This window comes from Diabrotica virgifera, chromosome 5 (assembly GCF_917563875.1).
Source record: "Diabrotica virgifera virgifera chromosome 5, PGI_DIABVI_V3a".
Classification (NCBI taxonomy): domain Eukaryota; kingdom Metazoa; phylum Arthropoda; class Insecta; order Coleoptera; family Chrysomelidae; genus Diabrotica; species Diabrotica virgifera.
Genome location: NC_065447.1, coordinates 246,600,281 through 246,619,045, shown reverse-complemented (window position 1 = coordinate 246,619,045; position 18,765 = coordinate 246,600,281). Strand labels below are relative to the sequence as shown.

At 33.1% G+C, this 18,765-nt stretch overlaps 1 protein-coding gene across 1 annotated transcript in view; it reads left to right on the top strand.

The window, feature by feature from the left end:
• Positions 1-6,332: 6,332 nt before the first annotated feature.
• LOC126884765 (membrane alanyl aminopeptidase-like) overlaps positions 6,333-18,765 on the top strand; it is a 44,412-nt gene continuing 31,979 nt past the window's right edge. Inside the window, exons 1-2 of the mRNA XM_050650983.1 lie at positions 6,333-6,443; positions 12,449-12,781. Coding sequence (XP_050506940.1) covers positions 12,457-12,781 — 325 coding nt within the window. The 5' untranslated portion in view covers positions 6,333-6,443; positions 12,449-12,456. The remainder of the gene's footprint in view (positions 6,444-12,448; positions 12,782-18,765) is intronic.

Below are 18,765 nucleotides of genomic sequence, written 5' to 3'. Positions count from 1 at the left end.
GTATTAGCATTACACTCTAGAAATTGTCGACTTTTTTCCTTCCACCAATTCAATTTGATGTGAATTCTTAGAAAAATAACGTATTCAAAATGTCAAAATAGAATTTTACCAAAACGTAGAAAATTCGGATGGCCCGGAAGCCTTGTCCGGGACGCCGGGACACGACTTCGTAATTCGGGCCATGTCCCGGATTTTTCGGGCTAGTTGGTCACACTAACTATGGTACTAGGTATTATTATTCTTTTTAAGCTTTACTTGGTAGAAAAGTATGGTATATCAGGTATGAATTTTAATGCAACCAGTAAAACATTTGCATGTGTATAGTAAGTTTACTGACTCACACTCCTGCAGGCGAAAACTATAGTAAGTTGAGTTACTGTAGTCTTCGTTGCAAGAAACAGCGGAAGGTGTTGCAAGTTTGAGTCAAACTGTTTGACTTACTATAGTTTTCACCGCATAATTGTAGGTTATGTAGTCTCAAATAAATACAATAAAAAACGATCATTCTAAAGAATTACCTCTACTGTAAGTACTGTACTACCTCTACAAGCTGCTTTCAATATGTATATGCCAAAAAATTAAATAGTTTACTTAACTTATCTAAACCCAGAGCAAACAGTCTTCCTAGCATTCCTGAGGTTTACTTTAAGTTTAATTTTTTACTTAAAGCAGAGAATGGGACGAAAATTCAAAAGGGTTAGAATATTAACAGTATTATAAATATGGAAACAGAAAGTGACAATAATGAAGAATATGAACAAGACTCTAATTTTAGTTATTCCGATTATCTATAGAAATGTTTTTATTTTAATTTTTTAAACAGTACAGCTTTGCTTCAATAAATCTGTTAATAAGTCTAGATAGAGTAAGTATTTTTTCGTCAATTGGTTTAACGAAAACTATAGTAAGTCTACAAAATTTCACAATAAATCTGTTTTTTGTTATGTTTGATCTGTGTAATATATCAGAAATTTAAATGTGTAAGACATATTATTTCTTCCAAAGATAATGCCATTTACTGGTACTAGGTCTAGAGTAGGTATTTTTTTCCTTAATTGCTTCGACGAAAACTATAGTGAGTCTACAAAATTTAGCAAAAAAATGTGTTTTTTGTTACGTTTGATCTATGAAATGCCTTAAAACACTTTATATTATAATATATCAGAAATTTCAGTGTTTAAGCCTTGTTTCTTCCAAAGATAACGTCATTTCTTAGAGCGAAATCTTGGCGAAAAATTTTCAAACGCGATTATCTCAGTTCAACCAAAATTGAGTTATACAATAGTCTTCGCTGCATAGGTCGATATGATAGCGTAGAAAGAAGCCAAGTATGGAATGCCATGATGGAGTTCTCTATACAAAAGAAACTCATTCGGCTGACCAAAGTCTGTATGGAGGGTGGAATATCTAAAGTACGTGTAAATAATAAACTGTCTGGCAGCTTTGAAATCAAGAGTGGACTCGAACAGAGTGGTGCGTTATCTCCACTATACTTTTTAACTTTGTATTAGAGAAAGTCATGAGGTCGGCCGAAATAAAAAGAGAATTGCTATTGGTTCAAAGGCCCCAAGCTATTACTGGCATATTATGCAGATGACATTGATCTCGTTGGAGACTCCTATCCTATCCATAAAATACATTTTCAATAAGGTGGAAGGAGCAACAAGTGAAGAAGGGCTGAAGATTAATGAAGAGAAGACGAAATATATGTGTATAAATAGAACGACACGAAGAGACAGGATAGAACAAAATGTAACGGTCAACACCTTCAATTTCGAAAGAGTACAACGTTTTAAGTATCTGGGGGCCGTAATCACAGCTGACAACGATGTTACTGAAGAAATAAAAGGCAGAATCCAATCGGCAAATCGCTGTTTATTTGCACATTCAATAATATGCCTCATAATCGATTATTGGCCACGATTATAAAAGTGACATAATTATTTATTACACACAATCATTGTTTTTATCCTGATTAGTAGATAGGATTGTCTGAACTGACAGAGAACTGTTAATGAACATACCTACCTAACAGATTTTTATCTCTTAGATAACCGGATGAGATATTACGCTTTATTTTTTAGGTATATAATAATAAAGGTATTGTTCAATAAGAAGATAAACACAGTAAATAAACAAAATAATCAGGAGATGAGTTTTTATATGACAAACAGCTCCTCAGAACGTTTTAATGTTCTAGTATTTAGTAAATAATTTTTTATTAATGCTGGCTACCTAATTAGTTATTAGAACCTTTTCTATATACTTCTCTTGTTCTTTGTCTGTCTCTTTGTAACTGTATCTGAAAAATCTTATAATCGATTTTAAACATACTTCCCGACTAGCTAGAGATCTGAAATTTTCGGAATAGCTCAGAATTCGACAACAATCCAATATTCCACAGCTGTTACATGGATGCATTGAGTTTTATTTTGAATTTTAAGCCATTTTAATGCAAATAATACAATGAAATTTAGATGAAGATCCCGTTGTAAAGTACGTTAGTCAACAGCTGATATAGCTCAGTGGTAGAGCGTTCGGCTACAGATCGAGTTATAGTTAAGTTAATATAATATATAATATTAACTATATTAAGGTATATTACAATTATTCTTTCGAAACATGTTTCGAAACATTTATTTACCATTTTAAACATGTTATTTGACTTATATATCTATGTATGAGTTTAAAATGGATTACAAAATTCTTTCATAACATATAAAGGAATTGCATTTTATATTGTGTCCTATAAATAATAAAAACGTGATATTGTAAAAAGTTGTTTTTTTTATAAAATGTAATTATTTTTTCATTGACTTGCATATCCACAAGGAAGACTTTCCTGTAGCTGGGTGTATACCATTAATTACCTACAAGTAAATTTAATCAAAAATTGATAAGGCCATATCCATAGAGATTATATCCATCCTTTGGATTTAATAATGTATTTATTTATGTAAGACATTTAGTCCTTTTCTAAAAGGTTTTAACCTTTGATGATTATGTTTTAACCTTTAACCACTGATGGTGCTCTTTTTACAGAGTGAAAACGTTTTATCGTGATATTTGTAGCCCTTTTGTGGGTTTTTTTATTTACAACAATCAGCTTCAAATCAGCTTTTTATTTACTTCAATCAGGGTTATTAGTTTACAGTTTATTACACTTTGTTTAAATAATTACAGTCTTTGAGATACAAAAGTTGTTTATTAGTGTTGTTATTGTCTAAAATGTCTTTAATATTGTTTGCTAAATGGTATTTAATTCTATGTCTATTGAATTTTTTACACTTTTCCACTAGCACATGCTTCACTGTAAGGGGTGAACCGCACTCATCACAAATTGGAGATTCTTCATTTTTTAGGCAAATGTTCATGAGAGAACTGGGTATGTCCAAGTCGTAAACGGGAAATAATTGTTTGCTGTCATCTGGATACCTCGGGTAGTTGCCATGGTTCAACCCTATTTTTTACCTCCTGAAGCTTTGATGGTGTGGATCAGGTTGTGTGTTGAGTTATTTTTTACGTGGGTTTCTTGTAGCGAAATAAAATCTGGTGCATATTCTGAGATACGAAGTTGTAACATGCTTAAATGGGTGTAATACCCATTCAAATTCCATTGTAATATACTATTGAAAATGATTTATTATTTAGTTGAAGCACATAAATCACTATCGGGTTCAGATGCTTCAACTTGTAATAGTTTTTCTAGTTTTTTTGCGTAGTCGTGTGATTCGATTTTTTAATTTTGAGTCAGTAAAATGAGGATGAGTGTCTGTAAGCATTTTAATGAGTGATGTTACATCTGGTGTATAATCCTTAACAATATTAAAGACATCATTAGCTCTGTATGTCTCATTTAGTAAATCCAGAAATTCATCGTAATTTAAGACATATGATTTTGAATGTTTGTTGATAAATCTTTTAACAGCTTCTTCGGTTTCTATTGTTACTTTAGTTGCTGCGTGAATTTGATTTTGTGATTTCTGGTCTACTTGTATCTGCTGTTCTTATGCTTATTATGCTTTTTTCGAGTTCAGAATTGGTGTCGGCTCTTATTTTTTTGGATGTAGGATTATTTTTATTACCTTCTGTGTTAAATACATTGGATGCTAGCTCTTCTGTTGGAGATGGGGTTTCTGATAAATGTCTTTTGGTTGATGTTGATGTTTCTGTTGTTGGAAGGTTCATATTTGACACCTCCATCGAAATTATTGGAAGAGAGGTACTTGGTGAATTATTTTCTTGGTGATCTGTTGTAGTAGCCTGTGAAGTGATACTTTGAGGTGGATTAGAAGTTGGAGTAGTATTTGACATATCAGAATTGGTTAGAAGAGAGGTTTCTGATGAACATTGTAAGGCAAGATGGCCATGTTGTTAGCATTTGAAGCAAAGCGATTGGTCGCTGGACAAAAATATTTTGTAGCTAACATTATCATGATTAATCATGACAAAATCAGGTAAGGTTATATTATTTAGGGGTTCTATGTATACTTGACGCCTAAAACTAAGTATGTGGCTATATTCAGGATTTGTAGCTCCAATTCTCAAACATGTTATTGGTGACATCAATTTCAAGCCTAGGTTCTGGAGAAGATTGCTCAACATTTCCTGTGGTATTGTTGGATGAACATTAGATAAGAGAAGACGTTCTGGTGGAGTAACTAATCTACGTGCTAGAAGTACTTCATTATTTATTTTTATGGATCCTGTTTTATTTAGAAAGTCATCAACGACAGCTTTACTTGAAAGATACTCGGTTATTAGAGATTCTTGACGAATAAATAATATTTTTTGGTTGAAAGAGTGGTCCTAGTTGCAATAGATAATCTTGCAATTTTACGCCATTGATTGTACTGAAGATGATGGCTTCTTCTTTTAGTGGAGTTTTTGGACTAGCTTGTTGAGATGCAATAGTAGAGTACATTGGATTGTTTTGAGAAGTGGTAGGAGTTTCCATTGTTGATAAATTATTATTTATCATTTAATTTTACTTGAACTATTTATTTTAATTATTATCATATTCAAGTATGGCCCTGGTTTTAATTGTTGTTAATAAAAAACCAGTCCGGTGTTGTGTTGATATGAAGATTTTATTTGGTTAGATTTCCAAAATAAAGATATTATTTCAATCTAATTAATGTTCTTCTACTCACGTTTTTTTAGGTCTTCTTATAACACTAACTTTATTGAACAAATATATCACTTTAGTTAATTTACTTTGGTGAAAATATTCGTATAAAATTGCGAATATATCGGAACTGAAATTAAACACATTTTGTGTTTCGGAACCAGGTCCGGTCTCTTGCGGGCTTTTAAATAAGTAAATATATCTTTTACCAAGAAACATTTTTCATTAAATTTAATTGACTTATATATTGTAAGTCTATGGTTCTGCATGACTTTTCGAATGCCTAAGAATTTACCAAAACTAATTTTGAGTTAATTTTTCTTCTCCTTCTTGTAAGTAGTACCTACATGACTCTGTTTATTCTACCACTTCAGCTCTTATGATCAACGGCGTAACCAGGATGATCTTAAGGGAGGATTATAACTACTGGAGAGCCTCTGGTGGTCCCCAGATCAGAGCGTATAGAGCTCAAAGTACATCCCAATGGGGGTTATAACCCCCAAAACCACCCTAGTTACGGTACTGCTTGTGATTTGATGTCTAGCTTTCATAGTACCTTTTCGTTGATCTTCCTAGTGCTTTTTGTTTTAGGTTTTGTAATGGGCTTTTTTGCTTGTTGCATTGGGTTTATGTGTGTTTGCCCATTTTCGATTCAAACAACGTCATCAAAAAATCTCGATGCTTAAGTGGAATTGGGCAGACACTTAGCTAGAAAACAAGATGGACGGTGGAAAAGACGAATTATGGAATGGAGGCCCACGGCCCATGGAGAAACTATAAAGAAAGCCCAAGACAACCACCGACTAGATTGACCGACGAAGTAAAAATAGAAGCGGGAAATTGGCTACAAGCGGACCAGTGTATTGAACATTGGAAGAAACTGAGGGAACTTATGTCCAGCAGTGAATGCGATTTAATAAATTATGGCGCATTTTTTACAGATTGCTGAGTAATTTTGTTCTTTCCATCACAATATTTTTATTTTTATTCTAGCAAACTATTGTCAATACTGATTCTATAGAAATCCAGCACCTTGATCTGTATGTATTTCTTAATAAATCTCTTAAAACATCGATAAAATTAGATATTGTAGGTTGCGTGTGTTTTTTGTCGAATATCCGTAAAATCTTTGTGACTGAAAAGCAATAAATGCCATTCATCTCATTGTATGTTTGGGATCAAAGCAGGATTATAGAAATAAAAAATAATTCTTTCGATAACCGATGTTTAAAAGTTTGTACCTTTTTTAAAATATCTTTATAGATAGTAACAGTTGATACGTACAGGTCCAATATTCAAGTAATAATTTTGTAAGGTAAGACAATTTAATTTCTTATATTTTTATAATCATATAAAACAAGGGGACGAAGCATTTAAAAATTGAAAAATTACTGGACGTTATTTTTTAACGGTAATATCTGGGGGGAAGTTAATAGAAAAGGTGTACCATCTCGTGGATATCGAAATTTTTACTGCGTCATGTTTTTTTTTATTAACATTTATAGTACGTTCTTTAAAGGTAAAATATTGCAAAACCTTTAAATTTTAAAGAACCGCTTGGATTGACATGAAATTTGGCATACTCATAGCTAACAAGTCACAGAAAAAGTGAGTGATATTGTGCCGATATGTGCTTTTGCCCTAGTGGTGAGTTTCCCACTTTTGGGGATGAAAAATATGTTCGAAATATGTTACACTTTTGTGGTTTGAAAGTAGTTAGGATTTTTAAATGTAAAAGTTCTAAAAATTGTAGAATAGAAATCAATTCCAGTGACGAAGAGTTACAGTTTTTTATTTGTTTATCGAAGAGTATATAAAATATTGTATGAAACTGTGCGTGAAGTACTTTTTGCGAACTTACGCGATGCATAGCACTCGCTCCGTTGCCGATTGTGCTCTAAATATCGCGTGCGTTCGCAAAAAGCATACTTCACGAACTGTTTCATAAATAACTATTAGATAACTTCTTTAAAGTGTTTAAAAAATGCTTATTTTTGTTTTTTAAAAAATTTTTTTAGCATCAAAAGTAAACAAGTTACGCTCAAAATAAAGTTGGTCCCTTTTTTTGGTAAGACATCTGGAAAATCACCCCCTAATTAGCATTTCAAATGAACTTAATTGTTACCACTTCACAAGTTTTTTACTCGCGTACGTATTGATCATATGATCTGTAAGTTTCATCGGTTCAAAGTCCTTATTTTTGAAAGAGCTGTAGTTAAAAGGCTTGAACGAGTCACTTATCACGAGTGTATGCAAATTTAGAAACACCGAATCTTAACCAATTCTTGTCTTACAGAAAAACAAAAAAATACAAAATATTCAGAAAAGTAAAGCTGACTCTTTTTGTTGTTTAAGATTTTTGGTATCTCAAACAATTTTTAAGTTATTTTGACAAAAAGCATTTTTTTCAAAATTAAATTTTTTAAAAATTTTACTTTAAAACAAAATTTTTTCAGAAATAAGCACTTTAAATCGATAAAACTTACAGATCATATACACACAATACAAGAAAAGTAACTTGTGAAGCGGTAACGATTAATTTCATTTAAGTTGATAATAGGGGGGTGATCTTCCTGATTTCTAAATAAAATAACTCAAAAAGTATTGATTTGGTGAAAAATCTCTATAGAACAAAAGTTGCTTAAAATTAGTCAGTTTATCCATTTCGGGACTTATCTTGGACATATATTTTTTCACCCCCGAGATGGGGTGAAACTCACCCCCAAGGCAGAAGCACACATCGGCACCATACCACTTTTTTCTTTGACACGATAGCTATGCGTATGCCAAATTTCATGTCAATCCAATCGGTTCTTTAAAATTTACAGCAAAAACCGCGAAAGAATGTACTATTAAGCAAAAAAAGCGACTTTTTTCATCCATTTCAATATTGTGAAAAACTACGCATGATGGAAACGTTAAAAAGACAACTTTCTTGAAAATACTTTACAATTTTACTTGTTTATCCCATTTAAGAAAAAAGAGGTCATTTTCAAATGAATGTTAAGATACCTTATCAATATTTAGAAGGGTTTTTTGGCCTCATTCTCTTCGCAAGGCCTCTTTTTTATGTATTATCAATTTTATAAATTAAAATTAATCATTTTTTTATGATCGAATACCTGCAATATTATTTATAAGAAAACTATTTGTATATCCAGAATTATTAATTACTATTTTTCTTCTCGTTTTCCTTATGCCCTATAAGCCCGGCCGCACATCAAAGAAACATGAAACGTAAATTACGTTTCATGGAAATAAACCACTGCTAAACAAATATATATCCGGCCATTTATGAGACTCTCCGAAAATAAAAATGTGTCATGAGCATGAATCACACTCGTTTCATTAGTAGGCGGACTTTGAGATTTTTTTAGCAGTGTTTTCTTTTCATGAAACATGTTTTTCGTTTCATGTTTCATGTTTTTCGTTTCATGTTTCTTTGGTGTGCGGCTTGGCTAAGAGCGTCGGACTTAATAATTACTCAAAAGAAAAATTAATACACACAAAAATTTTCTAATAAAAATAATGAAAGAATTTTTATGGCTTTTATTACACAACATTCCATTGATGCAGACAAATGGTTCTTAATCTCTAAAAGTTTATTTTTATTTTTTTAAAGAGATTTGTCATCAATCAATCATGTAAGTATCAAACCAATCTACTTAAAAAATAGACGAAAATCAAATTTGTATAAATTCCTAATATGTACTAACAAAACTATGAATAGTCAGTTATACTAGATACGTTTTACTAAAACTAGATACCTGTTTTAAGCCTTAATGGTTAAATAAATTCATCTTTTTGTAAACTTTAAATTTTGTAAAATTCAAACACTTGCTGTGCGTACTTTAAAGTGAAATTTAAAAAAAAGTTTTGTTGCGTATTCGTTGTGGTTTCGTAGTTTCGGTAGGTAGGTATGCACGTAATAAATAATATAAATTACATCTATGCTAAGAAATCATTATAACATAATTCCAGGCTATTATAATGTTTCCAAAAAATTATCAGGGTATCAAAATCGTAAAAGAAAACAACAAGAAGATTAAAAAAAAAGCAAAAAAAACTGACTTCTTAAGTTCAGCATTTTATTAACTACCAAGAAACTGAAGAATCAACAGGCCACTTAATAAAAAAATGTGAAAATAAATCAATCAATGAATGATTTTCAATTGAAGTCAGATGATTCTTGAGATCAAGGATATGATAACGGCTCTAACATGAAGGGAAAAAATAAAAGTGTTCAAGCTCGTATTTGTAAAAACAATCCTCGTGCTTTTTTTATGCTGAGTGGATACTATCCTCCAATTTCGTCATTGGGGATACAGTTATATCTCGCACATAATCAACATTTTTTTTGGTATTGTACAACATACTGGTTTATACACATTTTTTTCTGCTTCCGTAGAGCGAAGGAAAATTTCAACTGACAATGTGCCTTTATCTTTAAAATCTTTATGCGAAACTCGCTGGGAAAAACTCAAATTAATTATCAAACATTTGATATTGTAAACAAAAGGCAGAGGTACATAGGTTTCGAAGATGACTTGGTATTTATAATTAAAAATTGAATTTCGAAAAATGTTTAACCATTTGAAGAAGCTAGAAAATGTGACCTGACTATTTAGACTAAGAGCCGCTATAGGTGAAATTTGCTAATTATTTTAGTCACGATAAGACCCTATAACTTAAATAGTAGAACCTAAAAGAAAACGAATGAACAGTGTGCCGTCACTTTTTAGTGGCACATGCGTCGACAGTGGCACATCAAACTTTCCACTTATGGACGGGATAAATAAATTAAAAGGTACACTTGCTAACTCCCAGAATTAACTTTTTTTCATTTTTTTTTTAAGTTCTATGCGATTAAAAATAAGAATCAGCGTAATTCTAACCCACCACCCTTTCCGCCTTCGCCAACCATCAAAAACTTAATTTTTCGTTTTTATTTTTTTTAGGTGGGATGCAAGAATTTTAAAATTTCAAAAAATTCATGGGCATGGTCGAGGTTTTACAAAACATATCTATTTTTTATAGATCCGTAGGTTAAGTGTACCTACATAACCTCAAAAAATTAAAAAAATTCTTTTTTTTTTGGAAAAATTCGTATAAATTTTTTTGGAGGGGTCTGGAGGTCTAATTTTTTTCCATTTTATGTATTTTATCATACCCTATTTTTTTAATGTTTTTCAGATTTTTCCGTAAGGTTGGCCACCTTCAAAAATCCAAAAAACTGTCTTTTTATAGGGTTTTTGGGGGTTTGAACGTGTTTCTCCCATTTTTAAATGTTTTTAGGGACTCAGTTACTTTAACTTAAATATAATCTATAAAAAAATATTGATTTGATCTACTTTGAAGTCTATAAACTAGGGAAAATCCCCAAAAACCGACCAAAAAACAGTTTTTTTTAGATATTTGAAGGTGGCGAATTTTACGGAAAAACCTGAAAAAATTAAAAACATAGTGCTTGATAAAATACATAAAATTGAAAAAAATTAGACGTCCAGCCTTCTCCAAAAAAAATTATACGCTTTTTAAAAAAAAATTTTTTTTAAGGTTATGTGCACTCAACCTACGGATCTATAAAAAATAGGCATGTTTTGTACATAATTTTTTTATAACATTTTGTATAAAAATAGACAACTTTTTGAAATTTTAAAATTCATTGCATCCCACCTAAAAAAACGAAAAATGAAGTTTTTGATGGTGGGGGAAGGGGGTGGTGGGTTAAAATTACGCTGAGTCTTATTTTTTAATCACATAAAACTTTAAAAAATGAAAACAATTGAATTCTGGGAGTGAGGAAAGGTACCTTTTAATTTATTTATCCCGTCCATAAGTGGAAAGTTTGATGCGCCACTGTCGACGCATGTGCCACTAAAAAGTGACGGCACAGTGTTCATACGTTCTCTTTTAGGTTTTACTATTTAAGTTATCTAACGTGAAGTCTGTCCTGGTATATGGAGCAGAAACATGGAAACACCATAAACAATTCTTTCAGAAAATACAATCATTCATTAGCAGGTGCCTACGTATTATACTGAGAATCTTTTGGCCAAACAAAATCTCTAATCACGAATTGTGGAGAATAACAAATGAAGAAAGGATAGAACATACAATAAAAAAACGGAAATGGAAGTGGATAGGACACACCTTACGAAAACCAACAACAAATATTGCTAGGCAAGCTATACATTACAATGCTCAAGGCAAAAGAAGAAAAGGTAGACCATCTAATACGTGGAAAAGAACAATAGAGAAAGAACTCAAAGAAAATAATTTAACATGGAACAATGCAAAAAAGATATCAAAAAACAGAAGGTAATGGAGAAAACTAGTAAACAAAATTAGACGGAACTCAACAGATGATGCGTGGGACTAGCAACTTCACCATCATACCGCATACTGCTACTTGAAACACTGCAAGGTGCCCTTTTCTCCACTTGGAGATTTATGATTATGATGATTTAAGTTATAGGGTCTTATCGTGCCTAAAATGATTAGCAAATTTCACCTATACCGGCTTCTAGTCTCCGCTCCCCTCTAACACTCTAAAGGGTGGCTCTAACACTCCGCCCCCTTTTTATTCCTACTCTCTCTCTCTCTCTCTCTCTCTCTCTCTCTCTCTCTCTCTCTCTCTCTCTCTCTCTCGATAAAGAGAGAGATAGAGATAATATAAATTTGTGGATGTTGCAGAATTTGAGTACCTTGGAATAACAGTTACAAATACCTAGAGGAGGAGAAGAGAGAGAAATAGATAAAAGGTTGTTGAAAGGTAGCAAAGCAGGAGGATCATGAAACGTAATCTTGCGGGCAAAAAATGTGTCCAGGGCAGCCAAGATCCGAACTTATGAAACAATAGTGAGTTACCAACAGTGTTTTATGCATGTGAAACTTGGACAATAAATCAAATAGAAGGAAAAAAGTTAGATATATTGAAGAAGAAAGATTTTGTGTACGATAAATGGTGCTAACGGAGAATAGTACAGAAGAACAAACCAAGAGCTAATGGAGATTTATCAGAGACCTAAAATAAAACAGAAAATTAGGACGCAGAGTGTTAGATGGTTGGGACATGTTTTATGAATGCCAAAAGAAAGAAACGTTCTAAGAGTTCTACAAGCAGGAGAACAAGGGAAGAAAAGAAGACCGATATCATAAAAGAAGCGGTTTCATGCCGTCGTTCGTTTTATAAGGGTATCCACTCTGTATTTACTTTGAATATCTTGTTGTGTGACGTTTTCTGAATAATAAAACTGTATCGTTTAACTGTACTGTTTATTCTATTTAAAGCCTTTAAATAATTACTATATTTTTCAGGTAGAACAATGACTCCACTTTCGTTTCTCTCTGTCCTACTAGTTTTTCTGCCTTTCGTTTACCTTCAAGAATATCGTTTACCAAAAACTGTAGTACCGTCACATTATGCATTGTCCTTCACGTTTAATCGACAAGTATTTGCTGGAACTATATTCGAGTTCAGTGGATCGACAGTTATTACAATAAAAACGTCAGAAAGTGTAGCCAACATTCAATTGCATGCAGATCCGTCGTTTCTTCGTATTGGAGCCATAAGTTTGGACCAGGGTGGCGAAATTGATAGCTACAATGTGGATGCCGTTACTCAAATTTTAACAATAACTACTAAAGCAGGTAAGCCATTTTTTTCATTTTTTCATATTGTACGATTTCATTTTTCGTTTTCTAAAGTATCAGCAGCCCTCAAGATTTATTATGTCATTTGTAATGAGTAATGCATACAACACAAAAAACTTTTTCTAGTTTGACAGATTTTGTGTCCTTATCCCTCAATTTATCCACAAATAACACATATCCCTTAATAGTATGGTACAGTTAGACCCAAACCCAGACATCCAAAGTGAAAGTTATCCTCCAACACCAAATTGTTCTATATGGTCCACATAATGTTCAGAAAAAAGTCACACCATTTTGAGCGTCGGGTTTGGGGGGAGAGGGGGGAGAAATCCGCAAATTCGTAGTTTTTTACGTTTTTCGTCAATATTTCTAAAACTAAGCGGTTTAGCATGAACAACCTTCTACACATAATTGTTCTACATTAAATTTGAAATAAAAAAGGCCCTATGCTTAACCCTTCTAAAATGAACGGTTCCAAAGTTACGGAGGTAGTGTAGTATAATTGGTCCAAAAAAAGGCCTAACCCAGACATCCAAAGTAAAAGTTTTCCTTCAACACTAAATTGTTCTATATGGTCCACATATTGTTCAGTAAAAAGTTACACCATTTTGAGCGTCCGGTTTGGGGGGGAGATGGGGGAAAAATCGGTAAATTGGTAGTTTTTTTTAAGTTTTTCGTCAATATTTATAAAATTATGCTCTAGCGTAAGGAATGTTCTATAGAAAAATGTTCTACATAAAATTTAAAACAAAAAAGGTTCTATACATAATCGTTATAAAATCAACAGTTCCAGAGTTACAGAGGGTGAAAAGTGGAGGTTTTCGATACTTTTTATATTTACTGATTTCTCCCCCCTATCCCCCCCAAACCCGACGCTCAAAATGGTGTGACTTTTTTCTGAACATTATGTGGACCATATAGAACAATTTGGTGTTGGAGGATAACTTTCACTTTGGATGTCTGGGTTTTTGGTATAGTTATATCATAAATATTGCCCAAATAATATAAAAAGTATCGAAAACCTCGACTTTTTACCCTCCGTAACTCTGGAACCGTTGATTTTATAACAATTATGTATAGAACATTTTTTGTTTTAAAGTTCATGTAGAACATTTTTGTATATAACATTGTTTACGCTAAAGCATAATTTTAGAAATATTGACGAAAAACGTAAAAAAACTATTAATTTACCGATTTCTCCCCCCTCTCCCCCCCAAACCCGACGCTCAAAATGGTGTGACTTTTTTCTGGACATTGTGTGGACAATATAGAACAATTTGGTGTTGAATGATAACTTTCACTTTGGATGTCTGGGTTATGCCATCTTTTGGATCAACGATACTATACTATAAGATATGTGTTAGATCCGTACTGACATACGCAGCTGAGACAAGGACCGAGACAACAAAGACCAAACAAATAATGAGAACAACATATGTAGATAGACGAAAACCCTAAGATCTATAAGAGGTATTACACTCAGAGATAGAATACGAAACGAAGACACATTGAGAGAGCTACGCGTTCAAGACGTAGTGAGATGGACAAGAGCAAGACGACGCATGTGGAGTGACCATGTAGATCGGATAGACCCTGAAAGTATAGCGAAATGGGGGAAGACACAGAAGCCCAACACCAAGCGACCCATAGGAAGACCCAAAAACGATGGTACGAGAGCTGGAGCTCCTGATCGCAGCAGTGACTGTAACAGAAGAAACAGGACATAGTCCTATTAAAAGATGATGAAGAAGAAGAAGATCCCTTAATTTTGAAGTTTTAAACAATAATTAATTTGCCTTTTGAATAAGGGTCATTCCATTTCAAATCACTCAATTTTGGAGCAAAAAAAATTTTGGACCTCCGATTTGTCTGAAAATTGGTATATAGCTTCTGCGGGACGTAAAAATAAGGTATTTAAGGTCAAAAAATCTTCTTCTTCTTTTTTTCTCAAAATGTTATTTTATGCGATTTTACAGTGATTTGGTGTTTATTTATACAAATTTGCATTTTCTGCCGTAAAGTATCAATGAAAAACATGATATTTTATTAGAAGGGACTCAAAAATGTCATTATATGGCATTATAACAAGTTACTTTGATTCAAAACAAGCTTTTGATCAAATTTTGTAGTGTAGAAAACGTTAAAATACCGTTTTTACATTTTTCTCCATTCCCAAAATACATCATAATCAATTTGTCTGAAAATTTGCCCACAGATAGACAAAACATAGACCTTTAAGTGGTGAAAAGGATTTGAATTATATTACAATACCAAAAAAGTTACATGCAATATTATAGTCAAAAATATAGGCGTCTACTGTAAGTAAAATTAACTCAAAAATATCGACCACACTACAAAAATTGTTAAAAAGAAATTGTAATAACTGTAAATAGGATTTATTTGGAACAATTTCAGTTCCTACCATTTTTGTCGAAAAGTTAAAAATGGCGGAGATATTGAGCAAAACAGGTTCTCCTTTAAAATCAAGATGGCGGCTAACGTAACGGAGGCATTCATTCGTGATTTTAAATTTAGGCTACTATTGACTTCCCTAAAGATCAGAAAAATAAAATTTTGGGCATCTCGGCATTCAAGGTCAAATGCTATCCCGACTGGACTAATATATACTTTTGGGTCTGATATTACTGCATGTAACTTTTTTGGTATTGTAATATAATTCAAATCCTTCTAACCACTTAAAGTCCTATCTTTTGACTATCTGTGGGTAAATTTTCAGCCAAATCGATGATGATGTATTTTGGGAATGGAGGAAAATGTAAAAAACGGTATTTTAACGTTTTTTACACTATTAAATTTGATCAAAAACTTGTTTTGATTCAAAATAACTTATTATAATGCCATATAATGACATTTTTGAGTCCTTTCTATTAAAATATTATGTTTTTCATTGATACTTTACGACAGAAAATGCAAATTTGTTTAAATAAACACCAAATCACTGTAAAATCGCATAAAATAACATTTTGAGAAAAAAGAAGAAGAAGATTTTTTGACCTTAAATATCTTATATTTACGTCCCGCAGAAGCTATATACCAATTTTCAGACAAATCAGAGATCCAAAATTTTTTGCCTGAGTGATTTGACATGGAATGTCCCGTAACCATTTAGTTTGATATTATCAAGAACCGTAATCTTCTTCTTCTTCAGCCTGTTTGCATCCACTGCTGGACAAAGGCCTCCCCATGAGCTCTCCACCCTTCTCTGTTTTGTGCTATTTGGTGCCAGTTTCTCCCTACTTTGGCTTTGATGTCGTCTAGCCATCGTTCTTGTGGTCTTCCTCTACTACGACTGTGTTCGCGTGGTTTCCAACGTACAATGTTTCTCGTCCACTTGTCGTTGTTTTGCCGTGCCACGTGTCCTACCGTAGTTTCATTTCATTTGCGCAATTCTTCCAATTACATCATCCACCTTCGTCCTGCTTCGTACGTCCTCGTCTCGTATATGTTCTCTCAGAGATACTCCCAACATAGCTCGTTCGATTGCCTTTTGTGTTGTTCTTAATCTTCTTCTTCTTAAAGTTCCATCTCCTAGCGGAGGTTGGATATCATAATGGCTATGGTCACTTTGTTGGCTGCTGCTCTGAACAGTTGTAATGAACTACAGTTAAACCATTCTCTAAGGTTCCTCAGCCAGGAGATGCGTCTTCTTCCTATGCTTCTTTTTCCCTGGATCCTTCCTTGCATAATAACTTTCAGCAGCTCATATTTCTCTCCTCTGGTAATGTGACCCAAATATTCTAGTTTTCTTGTTTTTATACTGTTCATAATTTCTAAATCCTTATTTAAACGTCGTAGCACTTCAACATTGGTAATCCTTTGAACCCACTGAATTTTCAACATTCTTCTGTAACACCACATTTCGAACGCTACTATTTTTCTTATATGTTGCCTTTTCAATGTCCAAGCTTCCATTCCGTATAGTAATATAGAAAATATGTAGCATCTTAGAGCCCTCAATCTGAGAGGCAACTGAAGGTCTTTGTTTGTAAGCAGTGTCTTCATTTTTATAAATGCTTGCCTTGCAGTTTCAATTCAGACTTTAATTTCTTTGCTTTGGTCATTTTTGTCATCAACCCAGGTTCCCAGATATTTGTATGTCTTTACTTTTTCTATTTGGGTTTGCTCTAGTATTAACCTTTCATTTCCATGTTGTGTTTTTGAGAAAGTCATAAATTTAGTTTTTTTCTTGTTTATTTTGAGTCCATATAGAATGCAATAATCGTTAATTCTATTTAACAATTCTTGTAGCGACTCAAGGGTGTCTGCCATTATAACGGTGTCATCAGCGAATCTTATGTTATTTACTGTTCTTCCGTTTATAGAGATTCCATCACTTAGTTCCGCTATCGCTTCCTGAAATATGGCTTCACTGTACACGTTAAACAGTAGCGGCGACAGTACACAACCCTGTCTTACCCCTCTCTTTATATCAATATTCTCGGACTCTTGTTCGTCTATCTTTATATTGGCCTTTTGATTCCAATACAGATTGATGATAATTCGTAAGTCTCGTCTGTCTATATCTCTGTTTTTCAATAATTCTATTAGTTTTTCATGTCGGACTCTGTCGAACGCTTTTTCGAAGTCGATGAAACAGGAATAAATATCCAGGTTCATATCTAAGCATCTTTGAGAGAGGACATTAAATGCAAACAATGCCTCTCTTGTTCCAAGTCCTTTGCGGAACCCAAATTGGGTATCATCCATATCATTTTCTAGCTTTCTGTATAATCTTCCATGAATCACCTTTAGAAATATTTTGAGGGTATGGCTTATTAGTGATATTGTCCTATAGTCTGAACAATCTTTGGCATATATTGTTTTAGGTATTGTTACAAAGGTGGATACCAACCATTCCTGAGGTATTTTTCCGGTTTTATATACTTCATTAAACAGATCCAGTAGTACAGGTAGAGTTTCATCGTCTAGACATTTCATAATTCTGCAGGTATTTCGTCTGGACCTACAGTTTTTCCGTTTTTTGCGTTTCGTATTGCTTGTTCGATTTCCTCCATTATGATCTCTGGTCCCGTTTCGCTATCGATTTCTTCCGGTTCTTGTCTATTATCCTCAAACAGATCTGTTATGTACGCCTTCCACTTTTTTAATTTCTCTTTGACTTCTATAATAATTTTTCCATTTATGTCTTTAAGAAGGCCATCTTTCTTTTTTCGCTGTGTATTTGTGATTTCCTTTATTTTCTTATGCATATTAAAGCTATCATGTTTTTTAGAATATTCCTCTATTTCACTGCATTGATTTGTCAGCCAGGTGGATTTGGCCTCTTTTATTTTCTTTATTATTAACCTCTGTATTTCTTTGTATTTTGTCTTATTCCTGCCTTTATGTTTTCTTCTTTCCTCCATTAACTCTAGGATTTCTGAAGTCATCCATCTCTGTTTTTTTCTTATTTTTGTCTGTAATATTTTCTTTCCTGCCTCTACTAACGTTTCTTGTATCATGTTCCATTTGTCATTAACATCTGTTGTCTTTATCACGTCTTGTTTGATTTTATTTAAGTTATCATTTATTTCTTGTTTTAAACTCTGACGTATAGGTTCTTCTTTTATCTTTGAAACATCGAATCGTGGTATATTTGTTTGTTTTTGGATCTTTTTTAATTTTATCTTCATTACGCCTACTAGTGGATTATGGTCTGAATTTATGTCAGCTCCGGGGTATGTTCTCACAGACTTTATAGTGTTTTTATATCTGGATTTGATTAAAATGTAATCTATCTGGTTTCTTACAATGTGATCTTCCGAATCCGCCGGTGATTTCCAGGTATAAAGTCTTCTTTTAGGTAGTTTAAATAATGTATTCATTACTACCAGCTCCTCGCTTTGGCAGAATTCGACAAGTCTGTCCCCCCTTTCATTTCTTTCTCCCAAGCCAAATTCTCCCACACATCCATCCATTAATCTATTGGCCCACAACTCTGTAAGTGTCACGGTCTCCAT